Raw genomic sequence first — 23,415 nt, 5'->3', positions numbered from 1 at the left:
GTAAATAACATCCTGGTTAAAAGACTATTGTTTGGGAAATACATCACAGGGTATTTGTTTCAAAACAGCTGGTGTTCCATGTTAACTAACTGCCCATATACCAAAATGCATATGTGTAAACACACACACACACACACACACACACACACACACACACAAACACACAAGTATACATATATACATATGTGTATATATAAAAATTATATATGTGTATATACACAAAGTATACATACATACATATATATGAACATATAAAAATCTAATAAGGGTTTAAACCATTTTTAATGGAAATATTTCTTAAAAATATACAGTTTTCTACATTCTAGGATTATATACTTCAATATAATGTTTTCCTGTTAATTGATGGTTATCACTATGAACATTTTTCTATTCTACCCCTTAGATTATATCAGTATTTTTCCAATTTTAGTATATGTGCTGCCGAAGCGAGCACTATATCAGTATTTTTAAGGATATCACAAGAAACTTCTGAAATGCCTGACTCTGTTTTACACCTATATTAAATAACTTCAGAAGGTTGTCCTTTTATGGCACTTAAGTCTCTTTCCTTCAGAGTACTACCAATATGTCTTTTCTAGAGAGCATATAAAATGACTACTACAAATCTGCTGAAATGCAGCTTGCTGTTTCACTATCCTTATTTTATACATAATTCTAGATTAATAGGTTCTGAGCAAAGACCTAAAATTGAGTGGCTTCATGGCATTCCTAAGGCATAAAACATAGGGATTTTTAAAATAATGACTGATTTTCTGCAGTGCTTAAAGCCTTCCTCGTTTATTGACTGGTGTATAACTGAGTTTTGAATTGCAGTATCACTGAATGTCAGCTAAACAAGTATTAGTGATTTAATGAATTATATAATTGAGTGTTTTAACAAGTGTTAAGTAAATAAATATAATGCCTTTATCTATTCCCACAAGAATAAAAAATGAAGGTAAAATTGTGAATTTAGAATATATAGTGAAAGTTTAAAAAAGACCTTCAGCTGATAAAGGTGTTTTAAAAAGACATACTGTTAAGCATGTATCAAAAACATCTAGGGCAGGACTAAACAATTTGTATCTGTTATTTATGTCACAGTTATTAAAATTTTTATTTTACTAAGCAATAAACTTCCATTAAAAGCATATAATTATTAATAAAGAATATCTGCAACGTAAGCATTACCCAAAAAACTACCAGTCAGAAAACAACCAACCAGTATATTGGGAAATACTTAAAACTATACCTGATATAAACCAGGCAAACAAAATGAATTTACTTGCCTTGGTACCATTTTTGTTATGAAAAATGAAAACTAGATCACACAGGAGAAATAAAAGGAACAGTGTTTCTATTTTTCATTGCAATTTTTTATGTAATCCAGGAGAACAAGACTTAAAAAAAAAAGCTTTAGAAAAAAGCAGGAATAAATTTTAATGCTGACAATAATAGATAGAACTTTTGGATCAACACCTACCGATTTTTTTTTACTGTTTTCCAGATCTTTGAGTTCATTCTCGATTTTTGTGATTAATTCCCTGAGTTCATCAAGATTAGTGCAAATAAGCTAAAATAAAACACAAAAACACAGCTTGATAACACATAATATAAAACACCCAAAATGTGGTAACAGAAGTTGTTTTAACATATACTAAATTCACAATTATTTGTATTTGTAATAGCAAAAAGCAAAGAAAGCCCCACAAGTTTATATTTTAAAAGATACTATTTTTATAATGCATGAACTTCAGGCTTAGGATAAAAATAGCTGAAATTTCAACACTGGTGGTTTCATACCACACTTCCCTGTTCTCAGCTTGCTTTATAATACAGATACTTTCTTAACATTATTAACTTTCAGCCCAGAATGACAAAGATCTGGAAACTCACCCTAGATTTCACAGGTTACTAAATCACCTTTAAGAAATGCTTCATCAGGCAGTCTCCTAGTTGGTGAATAAATGCACCCCCGGAGAGCTGTCATTATACCTTTGATTTGGTTCGCTAATTAAAATTAAATTAAATTAAAATAATTACACTGCTGTTGGCATTGCTAAGAAAGAAGGATTTCCACTGTCTGTAATATATTCAAAAAAGTAAATGAATTTAAGTACCCATTCTTAATATGATCTTAGTAGTCTTTAATAAAACCATTGTCACAGATAGTATCTATTTCCCTTCATAATTATGCAGTTCATTTTACTTCACCTTGGTAATACTGGCAAATGGCCAAAATAATTGGGTTTTAGTTATGAATAATCAAACTAGTTTGTGTTAACCACTAAAGCTTTAAACAGTGAAGTGTCAGCAATGAAAATATTAATAACTACGTTTTAGTTCTTAAAAAAATTAGTTTTTCCCAATATATTTAACTTTTTTTCTAAAATAATTTAAGCTCATATTTTTAAAAATCTATAATGAAAAAGAAATAGGTTTCTAAAACAAAAAAAAACAGCACATAAAGAGGAAAAGTTTTAATCAAAGTCTTGTAAATGTTTATACTGTGATAATTCAAAAAAAAACACTATACTTAGAAAACTATTAATTTACCATAAGATTTTATCAGCCCATGTTTGTTACATTCATGAATCTTTGTGTAAGGGTATTGTTTTCCTAAAAGGCATATTTCTTGTAAAAGAAAACAAAAACAACAAAAGAAAAGGAGGTTACAACAAGATCATTTCTAGTGACTACTGTGACAAAAATGGGAAAGTTGGGCCCCTTTAAACTTCCTATATTATACCATGTGAAATCACATGGTATTTGATCTACATAAATGACAATATGGTTCAATCTAATAGGTTAAGAAAAATTATCACAGATATTATAATTAGTATTAAAATTATTATTGGAAATGTCTACATAATTTCAAACTCAAAGAACTGACAATGCAGAGAAAATACGCATTTAAGGAACCCAAATTAAATACTTCCAGAGCAGAAAACAGTACCCAATGATGTAGTAGAACAGTGCTGCTGATATTTACTATAAAATACATATGCCCATTTGCCAAATCTAGAGTTATGGAAGAAATGCTGGTGAGCAGTGGACAGAACAACTATGGAAGTGCCTCTAGAACTTTGTAATGTCTTCAATTTCTATCTTGTTGGACCTACATCAGATTTTTAGTAAGTGCTCAGTGGGAACTAAACATCTCATTGTATAATCTGCTATTTTGATCACCAAGTCATATGTGCCCCAGAACTAGCAGATATTTACATGCCATTTCACTGAACTTGGTGCACTAAATATCACAACAAAGATTTCTCATTTGCACAGATGGCAAAGCTCAGAAGAATTTTCACTTGCATCTTAGATATCTCATTATACAAGGAATAAGGGTACATTTTGTGTATATAGTTTGTAGAAACTTAGAATAACAATGAAAACATACACCTCTACAACTAGACACACTCTAAGACAATTAAAATCTTTCAATTCATGGAATCAACAAATATTTATATTCTATTTAAAGGAAGAAGAACACAGTTCTGACGTCAAACTGAATGATTTCCACAGCTTAAGAGCTATATGGCTATATAAAACAGTACTTTGAAGTGGCTTACCTGGTTAGTAAGTAAATCAGTGCTTCTCAAACTTTAATGTGCATAAGAATCACCTGGGGATCTTGTTAAAATGGAGTTTTTGATTTAGTAGGTCTGAGGTGGGACCTGAGATTCTGCATTTCTAACAAGTTCCCAGGTATGGGCTGTAGATCATATTTTAAGCAGTAAGGTACTAAATGATTATGAATTCCAAATTTTAATGGCTCCTGAAATATTCTGGTACTATGTAGCTAAGGAATATGAAGATTCAAAAAGACTAATTTCCAAACGGGATAAAATGCTGAATTAAATGCACAACGATAAGATAAATATTCCTTATATGACATGATTCTCAAACATAAATTTTATTGAATTTGAGTGTGAAAATATTTTAGTAATACTTACTTTGAATTTATCTTAAAATGAATTAATAGTTACATAACAATTTACAATCCCTTTCTATACTCTCTACAAATAGATATAATATATATCTAATACAAATAACTGAAAATATAGAGCCAAGTTCAGCTCTGAGATAATTCACGTATAGAAACATAATTCTATTGTTACTAATTGTAACTATTAAATATTAAAAGAAAAAAATAATCTACTCAAGCCAGTATACCCTCTATTCTTTCTCTTTTACATAGTAAGGCATATGTGTGGCCTTTAAACTTGACTCAACTTCAAATGGTGCTTTTAAAAACAAAATCAATCCAATAAATCAAGTTAATCTATAAGGAAAACAGAAGCATTTTTTTTTGGAACAAAGCAAATCACCTTATTAAAACCTCCTTCTCATTACCTTGGATTAGAAAAAAATATCTGAGGCTCAGGGCCAAAAGGGGTGAAAAAGGAGCGCTATACAGCAGGTCAGATCACAGTTGGAGCATACCGTTAACACTCATGAGAGGTTTTCAGTCATACCGCAGAAATTACAAAGAGTTTTATCCCCCAGGAAAACCTCTTGAAGGCTTTATAACTGTCCCTCAACATTTCACTTGAGGCAACCCATGACAGAGCCACAAAATCATAAATCTTAAGAGCCGAAAAGGACTAAAAATATCTAATTTTTGGGCTAAAAAGGTATCTTTCCAACTCATATTCAAACTACTTAAAACTAATGGAGGTAAAGTAACCTAAGATGACACACTGGTAGAGGAGACCAGAAAATGTAGAACTCATCTACCTCCTAATATATCATATTCTTTGAGGGGTCTTTCTAAACAAGACAAAAAAATCCAATAACAATTGAATATGTGTTTATAGTTTTAGGATTTAGTTCATACCTAAGCTTTCATTTCTATTAAGAGATAAATATTAAAAGGCCTCTTCTCCAACTCAAAAAGCAGGAATGTGTATATATAGAGGGAGAGGGAAGGTTCTGTAAAGATCAAAAGAATTCCATGACCATTATCTCAGAAAAATTGCAAAATAAATCATTCCTTACTTTATCACTATTTCAAATTATAAATTATGCTCTTTGGGTTTACAGACAATTACTTTATTTGTTCTGAAAAGGACATAAGGTAGCATACAAAACTAAAGCAATACAGTAAATTAAAAAAGCCGAGGGAAAGCAATGCAGAAGTCAAAATGAATAGGTCCAAAAAGACTGGATCTCTCACTCATTACTATGCTAATACAACAAACTTATACTTTATTATAAAAATTGTAAGCAAAATTTTAAATTCATGGTATAAATTCAAATTTCATATTGTATTTAAACTAAAATTAAATTACATCTTAAAACTATGAGGATAGGAAAAATCCTTCTCATTTCTTATGATTACCATAACAAGGAGAATGACTGCTTCAAAACCTGCAAATAGGATATTATGTGGGATGTGAAAAATAAGTCTGATTAACAAGATACTTATATTTATTAATGAGACATGTTTCTCTCAGTGCACAATATTTAAAAATAGAAAGAATTTTAAGAGGGAAGTAAAACACACACTGTTAGGAAGAAATAAAAAAGCTGAAGCTGAAAATACATTTTACATTTACATTATTCATATTATTCAAAATAATATAATCAAAGGTCCACAACACAGTGAAGCAGTTGAACTCCAATTTAATTCTGGACTCAACTTGTTATACTGAGGGTCTCAATTTGTTACTTTATTTCATATCTTTAGTTTCTCCACTGGTTAAATGGAGAAATATAGCTTTTTCAGAGGTTAAGGATCCGTGAATTTACACTTATGTTTGAAAACAATACTACTGGGGCGCCTGGGTGGCTCAGTGGGTTAAGCCGCTGCCTTCGGCTCAGGTCATGATCTCAGGGTCCTGGGATCGAGTCCCACATCGGGCTCTCTGCTCAGCGGAGAGCCTGCGTCCCTTCCTCTCTCTCTGCCTGCCTCTCTTGTGATTTCTCTCTGTCAAATAAATAAATAAAATCTTTAAAAAAAAAAAGAAAACAATACTACTATATAAATCTTAGCATCTGAATTCTGGATTTTCTTTGCAAAGCACTTTTCGAATAAATCACACTTATGCAACAGTAGCAGGTATACATTACATTCAAAGATACTGGTTACCAATGAAAAGCAAAGTCATGGTAACTAAGGCTCTTACATTATTTTAAAAACTGATCTTACTGAGACTGAACACATTAAGTTTTTAAAAAAGTACTTCCTATGACTTTGTTACAATTGTGTACAAAATGACAATTCATATAATATTAGATTTCTTTTTCAAATATTAAATTTCAAAAAGGTGTACTGGCAAAAATTAACTTTATTAAGAAAAATGGTATTTACTTTTCAGCTTAACAATCTTTCTTATACTACAAAACTGGTAAAATAAATAATTTAGTCAATTTAACAAAGTCATAATTGTTAAATATGATACAAAAGCTTAAATCACCAACATGCGAAACACTAAAAAAGAAGTATTTCTTAATATTTTGGACCTATTACTAAATTAAAAAACCTAAGTTCCCCTATATGCCAACTATAACCACCACAACACTACAGTAGGGCTAAGCAGAAGTTTTCCCCCTGATTAACATAATGATGCAAATAATATTACTTGGTTTTTCACTTTTCAAATTATTGTAGACTTTATCATGATATTTCACGATTTATGAAATATGACCGAATCCAAGATTATTTCAAGGTCTTAAGTAGCTAAGAAAAGTGGTAAAGGTCAATGATAGATGCTTTTAAGCCAGTTCTTGATTGATTTTCCTACTCATAACTCTACTTAGGTCTGAAGCATGTGGCATGCTTACTTGAAAAAACAAATAAGAATAAAACAGTAAGCTCTATCATTTAATCCTTACAACACCCTATGAAGTAGGTATGATTACTACCTGACTATACAGAGGAGGAACTGGACATACAAAGGGCTTAAGAATACAGAGTTAGTGGTAAAGTTAACATTAAAACCTATGTAGCCTGGTCCCAGAATCCATAAGCTTAACCACTATGCACATTACTGGTGTCCACCTGGACCCACTGAATCAAAGATGAAATCTTAGAAGATAACACCCAGGAATTTTCATTTTAATAAAGGCATCACATTATTTTTATACTACCTAAAGTTTGAGAACCACTGACATAACTCTTGACACAAGTGGCACGGATATGGTTAGTCCCTTTACAATACACACAAAAATAAATGCAATCCACCATTTGAGTTTCTCCAGTGTAGACATTAAATAAAGGTGGGATAATTATTTTCTTAAACTGAGGTATAGATATTAGGTGTACATGTAAGTAAACATGGACTCATCCTGAAGTCAAGAGGCAGACTAGGTTAATTTCTAGCTTTAAAAAAAAAAGTCAACAAAAACAATGACAAATTAGAAAGTAGTTGAGGTCAAAACAGGACTCACTTTTTTTATGCATTAGGACGTAACAAAAAATAAACTTCACAATTTAATCCCTCAACACATTTCTCTCATTGCATGTTTAAATCAATTTAAAGATGGACTAGTCCTTTGACAAATAAATCAGGTTTTGCAAAAGGGATCTGATATCTCTCCACCAACAGCTTCATTATTTTTAGCACAAAGATATTTTAGAATAAATACTATTAAGAAAATCTTCCAGCTAAACTTTTCTATAAAGTACTTTTATGTGTAATACTAGAAATGTGATATTTAAAGAACCTGGATAAAATAAATAATTTGCAGGGGCACCCGGGTGGCTTCGTCTGTTAAGCGTCCAATCTCAGGATTGTGAGATGGAGCCCCACATCAGGTTCCAAGCTGGGCATGGAGACGTTCTCTCCTTCTCCCTCTACCCTTCCCCATGCCTATCATCCTTTCTTAAAACAAACAAACAAACAAAAAAACAAAAAACAAAACCAAACAAAATACAAAGGAATAATTTGTAGAATCTGAGGTGCTAAATGACATTGCTAGAGCTTTTGGGAAGGAAATAAATTTGCTTCTTTATTACATAATGGTCAGTTCCTTACATGTGGGGAACTTCCAAATAATGAAAGAAACAAACTATATATGAAGTTATTTTGAAAGGCAGAACTATAGGTTTTGTCTGTAACAACAAAATATACTAGCGACTAATACTGTCTCATCTCCTGTTCTTTGCTTATTTGAAGCAAATGACCTATTTCCTGGGAGACAGCTGTCAATTTTTTTTATGAGTAATACCACGGCATTCACGTTATAAACTAAGCATAAGAACCACAGTTCTCATAAACCTATTCCCCATCCTAGCCACACACACACACACACACACACACACACACACACACACGTTCTAGGACACCTTAAGAACTAGGAAGGAGATCTTATTTATTTTAAACAGTTCAATTTGGCAAAATTCAAACTTTCACCTTAAGTTTCTGAGAGTGATAAGCAAATGGTCAGTAATTGACAAAGCATCATTCAGTACTTTTTTAAACTTTTTAAAAACTTTTTTTGCTCATGACCCACTGCATGCCAGTACAATAAGCACAAGATCAAAACCAGTTTCATGAAACGGTATTACCCTTACTATGTCTGACACACTTATAATTTCTTTTCTGTTTTACTGTTAGCTTAAAAAAGGAATGCTGGTCATGTAATCCACTAGATTAATCTCATGCCTCACTAATGAATACCATTTGCCGTTTGAAAAACACTGTCCATGCTGTCTACGCCATTTGTTACATATGAAAGTCCATCTACTAGGATAGGACAGGAGATAAACAGCAACAGCAGGCCAGATCTGTTCTGAGACTTATATTCCTGGATCGAATATTTTAAGGTATTGAGGGGGAGAGTAAATGGGGAAAACAGCAAAGGCTGTGATGATATCAGTGACAGAATAACAATATGCTAGATAAGAGGTATAAGCAATGATTAGAAAGTCCTCCAAGTAAAACAGTAAACATACATTTTCCACTAAATATCCTGTAACCAAGGTTATATTATATAAAATGATTTTGTAAAAATATTTGTAATTCATTCTAAGAATATCATTAAAAATATTCTATCCTAAAATACTAAAAGAAAATTGTCATTTTCTTTCACTGCTCATTTAAAAATATTAAATTTTTACCAATTAGTAACTTCCATAAACAGTTCCAAAAATAAGGTTTTTACTGAAAAACAGATGTGTCTATATTTTTGAATGTATATATTCAAAAAAGTATATTCAAAAAGTTGAATATATATGATCAACTCACATTACATATTATCAATATTTTCATAGTTATTACTCCTTTATTTTCTCCTTGACTTGAGACTGACAAAAATTCATTTTAACATCACTTATTTTTTGGCAATTAAGTATTAGGTTATAAAACCTTTTGAAACTGGATTGGACACAGTAATACAAAGAAAGTTTTAAAAAGGGTCATTTGAAGAAAACACATCTTTTATAAAAGAGAAAATAAAAGTATTATTTGAAGTGAGAATCTGCTTATTCTGGTACCAGCTACAAATGAAAACTCTTCACATAATAATATGGCACTAAGTATACTTTTTTCTTTTTGCAGAAATGTTTAAAGACCATTCAATTAAATGTTACTTAATATTCTTTCTGAAGTTAATGTATAGCTAAGAGAGTTAAAAGATTTGTGTCAACCATTTCTACAGTGCCCAAATAAATGAAAATGAATTGCTTATTTATACAAATTATTTACACATTATGATTTATTCTTTAAAGACTTACATACTTACTTTCATATATTATGTTATATAAATATCTATATTATTATATTTAAAATATATAATGTATATTCTATTAAACTACTTCTACAAAGCAGTATAGCATTTAAAAACCAAAGAGACATTTGGCTACCAAGAGACAAAAACAGGTAAAAAATTTGGAAACATTAGATTCAATTTTAACTATGCCTTGTACTTGAAGGGAAAAAAGTCATAGATGGAAACATTTCATTGAAAGTATGCCCATTACAGTGGAATTTAGCCAATCTCTTGAGGAACAATATAAACAAACACTAAAACAAAAAATTAAACTACAAAATGTTGAGACAAAATTGAAATATTTACCTGAAATTCTGGTACAGCAGATGACTTTGTAACAGTTTTCCTCTTCTTTGTGATTGCTTTTTTAGATATGGATTTTTTTCCTTTCAAGATTAAAAGAGAAAAGCTTCATAATACTGTTTATAGCACTTCATTAACAAAAACCAAATTACATAGAACCTTGAAAGTTAAAATATAACTAACAGATGGCTGCTAGTGAGTCAAATAAAAATGATGAATCAAAACAAGCCCTAGTAAAAGCAAACATTAAACTATAACTACCTGTAACAGACATATTAACAAACACGGGTTTCTTGACATATGAACAGAACTATCAAAATCTGCATGAGTTGCATGGTATCAGAATTTATTATACTAAGACTTGGCAAAAAAAGAAAAAAGTCACATTACTTCCGCTCAGTTAAAATCTACTTCACAACTTAAAATGAGATTACGTAAGAAAAAAAAAAAAAATCTTACCTTTTAACAATGACGTCCATAGTCAGGAACTTGCATAAAACTATACTCTGAAGACTATGGTCTAAAGCCAACCTAATGTGAAAATCCTCTCAGCAGCTGAGGAAATAAGGTTTTTCTATTCCTTTAGCTCTGCACTCACTTAATTGGCTGCCTTTGGAAGTATTCAATAACCAGTTTTAAACAAAGTAAAAATCTCCCTTTAAAAAGTGCATCCTGTCATTTGTGCAATCAGAAAACACTGGGGAAAATAAATCTACATTCTTAAAGAAATCCAATTCATCCGACACATTGAAGCATATCTACTCTGTATTTAACATGACAAAAGAGAGACATACAGGCACATAATCACTATTTTTAGAAAGGAACATCTTAAAGTATGTTTTGTTTCCACCTGCATATAGCAAACTCAATTAATAAACTGGTTTTTAATTATTCAACAAACATGAGATACAGGGCATTGTACAATTTATAGAGACAACAAAGAACTATAAAATGGAAATCCTGTCCTCCCGGAGCTGGGCTCCGGGAGCTATGTCAGGGAATAAAAAATTAATTGGAAACATTTAAAAGTTAATTTTATTTCACAATCATTACTAAGCTAAAATCGCTTTAAAAATACTATTTTTTAGAAGGGAAAATGAGTACACAAAGTAACTGTTCAACATAATCCCTATTGCTCCTTTCTAAATATTTTCCCATACAGATATGATCTTCTATGTAAATGGTCATTTGACTGCAACATGTTATTCAACTTGTAGGCACAATTCCAATTTACAATATAATTGCATTTTCTCCTGTATTCCTTTTTAACCATATCATGGAACTATAATTTGATTATCTCTAATTCTGACTATAAAAATGCATATATACTATGATTGAACTACTGCAAATTTTGAGTTGCTGAGGTTCACATGGATTTTACTATCTTGTTTTAGTATCAACCTGCTGTAATTTGATGTTTACTTTTAATTAAAATAACCTAACATATGCATACTCCTCATCACTGTTACTTGTTTCTGTACTTACACAGAACCTATACCACAACTAAACTACAAAAATAGGTAAGTAGGTGGTCTACTTAACCAATATTCAGAAGAAATTATTAAATTCTTGGTATCTCTATAATACAGCTAGAGTAATTGATTTCTAAACTGGGTACAATAGGTACCTCCCAAGGGGTCGCATGAATTTGGGCAGATTGCCTTTCTTCTATACACTACCTTTACCCTTTTTTAAAGTTTATAAGAAAAGATTTAATGGCCCTCCTAAGTTTGAAAAAGATATAAAAAGAATTTGAAGGAAATGAAATCCTTCCTTATCCCCCCAACCCACAGCACTGCTCTAATTAGCTTTTTAAAAATCATTTGATTTGATATTTATTCATAAGCACAACAGAGGGTCACCCTTGATACTCCCAATAAATTTCAGTGTTCCCACATAGGCACTAAACTCAGGTACTAAATTTTCAGTTAACTCTAGAACTCACTCTTATTTGTTTTTATTGCGTTATGTTAGTCACTATAAAATACATCATACATCATTAGTTTTTTTTTTTTTTTGATACAGTTCTAAGATTCACTGCTTATGTACCATACCCAGTGCTCCATGCAATACATGTCCTTCTTAACACCCACCACCAGGCTACCCATCCTCCCACTCCTCTCCCTTCTAAAACCCCCAGTTTGTTTCTCAAGTCCATAGTCTCTCATGGTTCATCTCCCCCTCTGATTTCCCCCAGTTCACTTTTCCTTTCCTTCTCCTAATGTCCTCCATGTATTCCTTATGCTCCACAAGTAAGTGAAACCATACGATAACTGCAGAAGTCACTTATTTTAATGGATTAATCAGGTGAAGTGGTTATTAAATATTTCCTTTCACTATGTCATTAGGATACTTAAACGTGATTAAGTAAATGCAACTAGTATTGTGTCGTGATTTTTAAGTTTGAGTTTTAGAACTAAGTTTGAGTTTAGAACTACCTAGGTTTGAATAAGAGTTTTAATCACCTACTAAGTGCAAATTGCTTTATGTCCTTGTGCAGTTTATCTACAAAACATCTACTTTCTTTGTGAAAATTAAAGAAATTAAAACATGTAAAGAGCTTAGACTACTGTTAGGCACATAGTTAAGCGACCAGTGTTAACTGCTATTATCTCACTTATTAAGCCATGATGTTAAGGGTCCAAACCAAGTATTACCTTTTAACCTCCTTCAAATTCTTTTATTAACTCACTTCTTGCTCATATGTCCTCCGTGCTACGCTTTTACTTTGTACATACATTAGATAACACATCATACAGTATTATAATGATCTATTTATGTTTCTCATTCTTACTAGGTTGAATTGTTGACAACAGAAATCACATTATTCATTTTATATTTATAGCACTTTTCATATAGAAGTTATGAGAAATGATTCTTATATAGAAGAATCTTACTTTTCAACAGAAATTTTACCAGTCTGGAGACAGGAAAAGGAAAGCAGGTAAGCAGGTTAGTTGTTCATAATTCTTAGGGTCATCTGAGTCATTTTTATTTTTTAATGAAGAAAACACTGATGATAACTTAAAATAATTTACACATTTCACCAAAGTTTCACAACATGACCTAGAAGTGGTAGTAAGAACGTTCACATTTGAGACTCTATTATATATCAGACACTTAGCAAGATAATTTAAATTTAAATAAATTACCTCAGTTAATCTCAAAACAACCCTCCAAGGTAGGCAATACCTCATTTTAATGTGGAATAATTGAAGATCAAAAGATTACTTAACTTATTCAAGTGTTACACTTTAAGTAAGCACCATAACCAGGGATTCTAACTCCAAAGTCCAAGTTCTTTCCATTATGTAATTCTACCTCTCAAAAATCCTGGTTACCATTTATTGATTCCTACCACATGCCAGTCACCATGTTAAGTACTATGCATTTGGTATTCCAATTACTCTTTTAATGATTACAGCAAGGTAGGATTACCTCATTTTTCACAGATAAAGAAACAGGCTATCAATACGTAAATAAATTGATGGAGGACTTGTAGCTTAGAGGCACTGAGACAGATATTTGCACTAGATCTGTCTCACTTTAAAACTGTGCTGTTTTTTATGATAAAATATTGCATTCTTTCAAAACTTCTGCAGGAATGTAATCTGATTCTGACAGATTTCAGAGCATCCCTTTTGATTAGAAGATTTACATGTGGGCGCCTGGGTGGCTCAGCTGGTTGGGCAACTGCCTTCCACTCAGGTCATGATCCTGGAGTCTCGGGATGGAGTCCTACACCCAGCTCCCTGCTCAGCAGGAAGTCTGCTTCTCCTGCTGACCTCTCTCCTCTCATTCTCTCTCAAATAAATAAAATCTTAAAAAAAAAAAAAGGATTTACATATACTATTAAAGTCTTCAGTCTACACCTTCATAAGAATTTGAATACAAATTTTCCTGTAGTCGTCAGTAAAAATTGGCTCTTCCTTTTTATTATACTACTTTTAAAATGGAGCATGGGGGGCGCCTGGGTGGCTCAGTGGGTTAAAGCCTCTGCCTTCGGCTCAGGTCATGATCCCAGGGTCCTGGGATTGAGCCCTGCATCGGGTTCTCTGCTCAGCAGGGAGCCTGCTTCCTCCTCTCTCTCTCTTCCTGCCTCTCTGCCTACTTGAAATCTCTGTATGTCAAATAAATAAATAAAATCTTTAAAAAAAATAAAAATAAAATGGAGCATGGGATACTACAAAACCATATAACCTTTATTTGGTAATCTGTTTTCGTTCCAGGGCAAGATATACACAGGGCAAGTTACATACTGCCCCCCAGTGGGCTTCTGTTCCTCTAACACATGCTTGATCATATTCCAGGTCTTAAACCCACTGCCCTAAGTCACCTGGTCCCGTAAAACAGAATACAATTCTCAGATCTAGGATTGTACTAAAGTCAGAAGTCAGCTTAAAGCATATGCGGAGTTTCAACACAATTCTTGGGCCTAAAACATAGACATGGGCAAAAAGTGAGTGTCAGCTTGTACATGGAAAATAGATAAGGAAAACTTAATATGACCTAGTAATTAGTGCAGCCTAAGGAAGCTTTTTAAAAACTAGGTTGAAAACAGCTGTAGTAAAGGAAGCCCAACTTGAGAGAAAAACAATAACTAAAAATATATTTCACATTATAACTTAGGCACAGAACTCTAGTCCTCCAGGATGTGGAGATACACTTCTTAATTAGAAAAATGATTATCATCCCCAAACCAACTCTTCTTTCCTCAGTCTCTTATTCCTCATCTTTACTCTTCTCCTTCACTTGCTTTCCCTGCCTGCCCTCATTCTTTGGCCCCTTGAAATATTCAGAGACTTCATTTCAAAGCCCTCCTAGATTTGGCCTTCCAACATTCAAAAATTATCCTAAGGGGCTCCTGTGTGGCTCAGTCAGTTAAGCAACTAACTTGATTTCAGCTCAAGTCACGATTCTGGGGTTGTGAGATCGAACCCCAAGTTGGGTTCCACGCTAAGCATGGAGTCCAATGGAGATTCTCTCCCTCTGCCTCCCCACTTATATAAACAAATAAATCTTATCCTAACACACTCACTACCTTCTCAGTGCTTTTTCATTTTAGGAATCATAGCAAGTGAATGGATACTAAGATATTAGTCACTATTAAAAATAAAATGCCAAGGTCATTTGTATTATTAGTGAATCTGGGAAGTACCAGAATCTGAAGTCACAGAAATGGAATCTAAATTTGACGTTTTATTTACTAAGTGTGCATGTCTTGAGCAAATATTTGTATTCTATACAAGTTTCTGGAGTGTTGTATCTCTAAGCAAACAATTTGACCTTTACAAAACAACTGATTTTTCTTCTATTCTTCTTGCTTATAAGAAAATTTCTCATCATATTGGTAATTTTTTAACACTGTCATAGAATTCAATAACGGCTGAACAACTATTTTTTTTTTCCCTTTAGCTTAAATACTAAATCAGTTGTTAAAATTTGCAGTAACTCTCTTGAAAGTTAAGATGTCTATGTGATAGAAAAGTCATGTAATCATTCCTTATCTGGATTTAGAACTTTCCTCTTCCTAAATTTACCTTCAATCCCCTCATCTAAAGATCCTTTCTCTTAATCCTGCTACTTATTAGCTGTGTGACTGTGGACAAGTTAATAAACTTCTCTGTGCCTGTTTTTAAAATATATAAAACCCATATATTGGGGGAAAATGATATCATTTAATGGAGTTTTTATGGAAATTAAATGAGAAAATATGTATGAAGGCTTAGAATAGTTCCTGACATACATTTAACATTAGGAGTATTCGTTTCTGGAGGGGAAAGAGTACAAAGCATTAAAATTAAAGGACAAGGTGTACTATCAGTTCTTTTACTCTCTCGTACCTTGGCATCTTGAGTTGGTTCTCTAAAAATTTTCCCCATAAAGATACCCACAGTTAGGTGCTATAATCTTATCAACAAAAAACTGTAAAATCTTTTACAGTAATGGGCCTGGATATGATCAAATATTATATATTACACTGCTGTCTCAGTTATTCTGTATAAAGGAATTTACTGATTTTTATACATTATGTCTTACTTTAAGCTCATTTCCTTGCACTGAGTACCTGGTTCAATTACTTAAAATAACACCACCTGCCCAGAAAGAGATCACCCCAAATTGGTATGTTCTCATCATTCAAACAGCTTCTAAACACTCAACTTTGCAACTTTTTCCTTAAGTTTTTCTCTATGCTTTTTTTTTCAGTGACACCAGCTTAATTATACCCCCATGCTTTTGCTCACATTAATAATCATTTTTCATCTATTCAATCCCCATTATTCTTCAAAGTCCTTTATCCTCCGTTAAACCTTCTGAGACTACTTAGAGCACACATTGATTTACCCTTAATTTGACTTTTTATTCTGTTTTTACTACATACTTAACAATTATTAAAACAAATTATTTACCACCTTTGAGTCTTAATTTATTCACTTATGAAAGAATAACACTACTTATATATTTTAATCAATCTAGAGGAGCTATCACAAATGATTTCATTAAAAATAATGACCACTTGAGGAGCAGGAAAACCCTCCAAACCAAATTGGTTGAAATGAGTGACTTAAAACACTGTAAGCTTTTTCTAACAATTAACGTACCTTTAATCATTTTTGCCTATTTCTTCAGGTTTTATAAAAAGTCCTCTACCTTTTAAAATCTACTTTATTTCAGCGAACTCTACCACTTTTACACAATACAACAGAATATTATTGAAAACAACCAAAATGTCCAATAAAGTTTGCTAAATAACTACAAAATATATGTAACAGAATCCCATGCAGTCATTTTAAATGATATTGCAGAAATCTATTTGTCACACAAAGATGTTCATGGTATATTGTTATGTGGAAAAAAGAGATTGTAAAATGGTGTATTAGTCCAATTCTATTAAAAACTATGAACAGTGGGGCGCCTGGGTGCCTGTGTAGTTTAAGCCCCTGCCTTCGGCTCAGGTCATGGTCTCAGGGTCATGGGATTGAGCCCTGCATCGGGCTCTCTGCTCAGCAGGGAGCCTGCTTCCCAACCCTCACCCCTGCCTTTCTGCCTACTTGTGATCTCTGTCAAATAAATCAATAAAAAAAATTTTTAAAAATAATTGTAAGGAAATTTAATTAAAAAAACCTTTAAAAGGGTGTAAAAAACTAAGATTAAGGGGTTAATCTTAGTTATATCTGAGTAAATATTATGTGTGTTCATTTACTTACTCAATAGATTTCCAAACCATGTGTGGGTTACTATGCCAACTTCCATCCTCAAGAACGTTATTAAATAGAGAAGGGACAATCATCAAAATAATCTAGAAATAAATGCAACCATCATAAATGAATAATTTTTTTATAAAGAAGTATCTGTTGCTGTAAGATGGCACAAAAGGGAGTAGTCCAATGTTTTTCTATTCTATAATGTTTCTAAGAGTAAGAAACAGGCTTACACAACTAAAAATGAATTAAAAAATTAAAAAACCAGAAATAAAACTCTGAAAAATAGGTAAAAATGTTTTAAAGTTGAAAAACTGCCTCATAGTGCTCTAGAATTAACAAATCATTCTCAGTATGTCTTTGCACCTTCTACTAAAAATTATCTCCCAGCTATTAAATTTAGAGATTCATCAAATATTAAAGCCTATAGTAATCAATTTAAGATGGACATTTAATCACAGGCAGAATTTAGTTCATCCCAAGTGAAGGTTCGTGGATGGTACACCTTATCCCAAAGATATTCTACAAGAATCCTATTAATTGAAGAAAAGCTGTGTGTTCAAATAAACTTAAAAAATACCAGGTTAAACAAAACTAAATGGTTCCTTTTCCCCAAGACTTCCCAGAGTCCTTAAAACACAGGCCCAGAATCACACCTATCCATAATTCTAAAGTCTAAAAGGTTTTTAAAACTAAAGTTTTAAAAATAATTTATATGGTAGCAAAACCTGACATGAACTGTTTTGAGGTTCTTTAGTCTTCATCTCATTTAATCTGACCATTCACACATTTTTCTGTAGAAACTATGCGTTTACTTAGGGGTTACCCCCAACTCAACAGAGGATGTTACTTACTAAACATATAAATCATAGTATCTTTCTATAATCTAATGATTTCTGAATTCTAAAACATATCTGATACAAGAGTTTTTAAAAATGCATTGTGGACCTGTACTAATGCACAATGTGAATCTATCAGAGGAGAGGAGCATTTCCACATTTTCCAAACTGTCACCATGGAGCTCACTTTTAAAAAGAGTAGCAAAGGAAGCAGGATTAGGGATTGACCAAAACTGACTGTAAAAAGCCACAATGTCTCATAACTAGTAACAGAGCCTCAGAAAGATAAATGTACTGAAACTGATGTAAAACAAATTTTTTGTTGTTGTTGTTATTACAATATTTTATGTAACCCTATTATAACAGAAAGGAGTTTAGTATCCGATAAAGAAAGAGAATGGGCAAATGCTTATCCCATACTAGTAAGGGAGAAAGAAAAATACAGTTTCTTTCTGGCAAATACAGTGCCAGATTCAAGAAGATTAACTTTCTAAAATCTACTCTGAAGATATAATTTTATCTTATACAGAAAATGTATATGCAAGTGCATTATTTTTCTTCTATTTCATGCCTGTAAGCTTTCTATACTGAACAAAATAAACATATTTAGAGAAGGTACATAAGTACCTGCTGAATTTACTTCTGAGTTTTTTTTCATTCAGTCATCTAAAACTGGACATTAAACTCCCACAAATTTTCTCTCTGCTCTACATACATTCTGAACTTCCATTTTAAAAAAATGTAAGCAACACTTTGTTTACAACAGAAATTCCTTTTAATCCAATGCTTCACGGTTAATATTTTTAATTTGCTATTGGTATAGTCTATATAGGAGCTACATCAATATCTATTCCTGTAAGTCATAATTACCTTTGAACACATGAATAGTAGGTCATGAATAAACACTTAATAAAAGGTTTCAATGGTGACAATGATATTAATAGAACAGTACTGCATTCTTTGGAACTGGAAAAATAATTTCAATTTAAAACTAATATTTAAAATTTTAGAGGCTAACAATTCAAAGAGAACTTACCAAATCAACCAAACTAAATTTATATAGCCTAATGGGTTATTATAAAAGTTAAAAGGCTTATTTCTGAAAGTTACTTTAAAAAATTATAGTTTTTCATCACCTGGGTCAATATAGACCATTTTGTAATTCTCAGTTTAACAAATTATGCCTGTTCTTAAGATAGTAAATTCTATGCTTATCAATGATACATTACATACATATTTTGAAATATATTTAATTGTATTTATTTAAATAACTAAGCAACTATATCAGCTAAATAAAATTCACTACCTCATTTGCCAACTCATTATAAAATTGTCAAATCTTAATTATCTTTTTTACTGAGTAAAGACATAAAGAAATGAAATCCATAAATAATTATAATAAACCACAACTCATTTTAGTAAACAATTCAAGTTTTTCCCCAACCAGGCAACTTTTAATCTTTTTAATAAATGGAGTTCACCATCTGCTTTTATCTCACCTACTTCTTGGCAAACAAGACATAAAATGATTAAAAGGTAAACAAAAGGAAAAGCAGAAACACCTGAGTAATAAAAGATAGAGGAACCAACCACTGAAGACTTTATTTATAGGATTTATTTGTTATTGTTTAAGTAAAGACTTGTAACAGAACACGGAGTATTTAAATTTGATATAAGACGTGCAAATCCTCTTACAAAAATATGCTTCACATTCTATTAGTTGATGTATTTTTTTTCCTTGTATTTCACATTTTTACTGGATATAAAAATATGATATGGGGAAAAAACTGAAATCCAGAAAGATAATCTAACTTGGCTTGGTTTAAGTTGCTAGGCACTTTATATGGTACTGAGAATGATATCTCCTGATATCAGTGCTTTTTCCATTATACTTGTACTGTTCTTAGCCTGGGGAAAAAAAACTTCTCATAAATGATAGGAACCATTATTTATGGAGAAAGTGGTCCAGAGAAATGTAAAAACATAGTATCTAAAGGTTTTCAACTGAAAATTAAATTAAAATATACTGCACCATTTTTTTTTTTTTTTTTTTTGTTAATATACAAAACCTCTTCTGCTCTGGGTTTTAATCACTTGTAAGAATATAAAACTTAACCCCTTAAACACACACACATACTCTCTCTCTCTTTTTTCATTCTGTCAATCAGAGTCTTCCATGATACCTAACTGGAAGAACAACATGAAGTATGCTTAAATGTAATCCTCACCCATTTGTGTTAGCTTACCAGATTTGTGCTTCTTGTGTTTTGCTTTCTTTTTGATGATCAATAACTTATTCTGAATCTCAGGTTTGTAAGATTTGAATGCCAGAGAATGAAGACTTTCACGTTTTCTCTGTAAGTTTTCATTTAAAACATCTTTCAATTTCTTTTTTTTCTTTTTCTTCTTTTTTGCCCTCATTTTAGTTAGTTTGATTTTTTTGTGACTCTGCTCTAATAGAATGTCCCTTACAACTTTGTGGCAGTTAATTTCTGGATGATCACTGTGACTTCCGTTTACATGTATTTGGCAGGATTTTAGAGCATTTTCTTTTAATGGACTGGGTTCAGGCTTTACTCTGGAAGCTTCACCATATTTTTCTTGATTTTCTATAAACCTTATTTCACCTGGACTAAGAGGCTCTTCAAAGCCAGTAACCTCCCCTGGACTCCCTGGTTCCTCTAAATTTTCTTTGTAACAATCAGTTTTCTTAATTTCACAGGGCCTGTGAATTCTAATTTCACAGCTGGATGTCACATCCATTTCAACAGAGATGTCATGATTTTCCAAGTTCATTTTAGCAGAACCCCAAGTTGCATCAAAATTAAGTTCCTGCTCTTTCTTGAAGCCAGAGGGCAGGCCTCTACTACATCTATGTTCTCCATTACTTGTACTAACATAGTCACATTTCAATTTCTCCAGCTTAATCCGAGGTACTCTCTGTATTTTAATGGGTGGAACTGGAAATTCTGGAGCCTGAAAAGGTTTCTGTTTATAAATCCGTACATCTGCACCACAGAACTGTGGAAAATGCACATAAGCATTCTCTAAATAATCATAACCAAGGATAACTTCCCTGCATTCATGAATAGGCTGTCCAAGTACAGCATCTTGAACTTCTTTTTGTGTTTCATACACAAAGTCACAGAGACCCTTAAGTAACCACACTTTTTGGTAAAAAGGCAGTTCATGAAAAGGTTTTTCTTCCAATGGATTAACTTCTCCAAGAACTTTAAAAAACTGAGGACATAACCCAAGCTTTTCAGCACAGTTATCAGGATTTTCAGTCTGCCCTACAGCAGTATACCACTGATGTACTTTCTGTCTCAGTGCTGCCTCCCAGGTCCTATAAGGCAAAGTAGGTCTTCGATGTAAGGTAGGTCTCCGATGAGGAGGACTTAACAGAGAAGTCATTATTTTAGAAAGAAAAGCATTACACTGAGGCATCAGAAGACAACGTTCCAATTCATAAAAGACTATTTCTGGCAAATTTAGAATTTGCTGGGCTAAACAAAGAAAATGCCCAATAGCTGGAATTTCCCACATGGTCTCCATACAAGCTGGAGATGCTTGAGCTAGTAGTTTTCTTTCCCATTCTTCTATTTCCTTTTGACTAGCTTCTTCTGCTTCTTTTCTTTCCTGCTCCCGAAGCCTAAAGAAAATTTAACAAATTATACTATTGTTAAAATAGAAAATAATATAAAGTAGTAAGTTTTTGGTGTCATATTTGCCTTTAGTTAACAAGGCGACTGGCTGTTCCAGTTTTCAGCATCAGTACAAAGTGTCCCATTAGATGTACTTATTTTTCTTGAGATGACAAAATGCACATATAACTTTACCCTGGGTTTTATCACTGATATTCCGGCCACCCAAAGTAAAATTCTTCAACTTATGATATGTATCAACTTCAAAGTAAATGAAAGTAAATGAAAAAAAAATTTAAGCATATTTGCTAAATAAAAGTACAGTTTACTTTATAAAAGTAATGTGATTTCATACAAAAGCTATAAAGATATTTACATCCTTTGACTTCGTAATACCACTCATAGAAAGTTATCTTAAGATTGTGTTTGTGTTAACAAGTGTTAACTTGTCAGTCAGTGTTAACTTTTAACCATATAAGAAAAACAAAATTATAAAGAAGTTGTATTATTAGAAATAGAACTACCCTACAACCGAGCAATTACACTAGTAGGTATTTAACCAAAGGAATCAAACATAGTGACTTGAAGGGGCACATGTACTCCAATGTTTATAGCAGCAATGTCCACAACAGTCAAAATATGGAAAGAGCCCAGATGTCCATCAACAGATGAATGGATAAAGAAGATGTGATATAGACAGACAGATGGATAGACAGATAGATGGATAGACAGATAATGAAATACTACTCAGAAATCAAAAAGAATGAAATCTTGCCATTTGCAATGACGTAGATGGAGTTAGAGGGTATTATGCTAAGTGAAGTAAGTCAGAGAAAGAAATACACCATATGATTTCACTCGTGTAGAATATAAGAAACAAAACAGATGAACACAGAGAAAGGGAAGGAAAAATAAGATAAGATAAAAACAGAGAGGGAGGCAAGCCATAAGAGACTCTTAACTATAGGGAAAAACAGGGTTGCTAGAAGGGAGGGGGGGTAGGAGGATGGGGTAATTGGGTAATAGGCATTGAGAAGTGCACTTGAAGTAATGAGCATTGGATGTTGTATGCAACTGATGCATTACTAAATTCTACTTCTGAAACTAATAATACAAATGTTAATTAAATTGAATTCAAATAATTTTTTTTAAAAATTATAATAAAAACAAAAATGCATAAAGGATCTGAACTGGCATTTCTTCAAAGAAAATACATGAACAATAAGCACATGAAAAGATGTTCAACATTATTATCTATTAGAGAAATGTAAATCAAAACCACTATAAGATAGCTATTCATACCAACTAAGATGACTATAACAAGAGAGATAACTATTGGTAAAAAGGTGGAGAAATTAGAAATGTCTAGTAGTTCCTCAGAAAGTTAAGCATCGAGTTACCACATGATACAGCAATTCTACCTCTAGGTACATACCCAGAAGAAATTCAAAGATACATCCCCACCAAAAACCTGTACATGAATGTTCATAGCAGCATTACTTACAATAGCCAAAAACAGAAACACCCCAAACAACCATCAATTGCTCAATGAATAAATAAAATGAGGCATATCTATACAATATTATTTGGCAATTAAAAAAACCAAAGTGCTGATATATGTTATAACATAGATATAACTTGGTACCATGATACTAAGTGAAAGAAACTGTCCAGAAAAGACTACGTTTGTATGATTTAATTTATATGAAA

General features: G+C 32.2%; 1 protein-coding gene across 4 annotated transcripts in view; it reads right to left on the bottom strand.

The window, feature by feature from the left end:
- The window catches only part of KIAA2026 (KIAA2026 ortholog), a 144,373-nt gene that overhangs the window by 44,740 nt on the left and 76,218 nt on the right, over positions 1-23,415 (bottom strand). For 3 of the 4 annotated variants that reach the window (XM_046022143.1, XM_046022144.1, XM_046022146.1), the window contains exons 3-5: positions 20,308-21,713; positions 10,024-10,103; positions 1,484-1,573 (exon numbers count right to left, since the gene is read on the bottom strand). In XM_046022143.1, coding sequence (XP_045878099.1) covers positions 1,484-1,573; positions 10,024-10,103; positions 20,308-21,713 — 1,576 coding nt within the window. The remainder of the gene's footprint in view (positions 1-1,483; positions 1,574-10,023; positions 10,104-20,307; positions 21,714-23,415) is intronic. The other variant, XM_046022145.1, reaches the window with a different exon arrangement.

Source organism: Meles meles, chromosome 11 (assembly GCF_922984935.1).
Source record: "Meles meles chromosome 11, mMelMel3.1 paternal haplotype, whole genome shotgun sequence".
NCBI classification, from domain to species: Eukaryota; Metazoa; Chordata; class Mammalia; order Carnivora; family Mustelidae; genus Meles; species Meles meles.
Note: the sequence above shows the minus strand (reverse complement) of the source record. Positions and strands in the feature narration are given on the sequence as shown.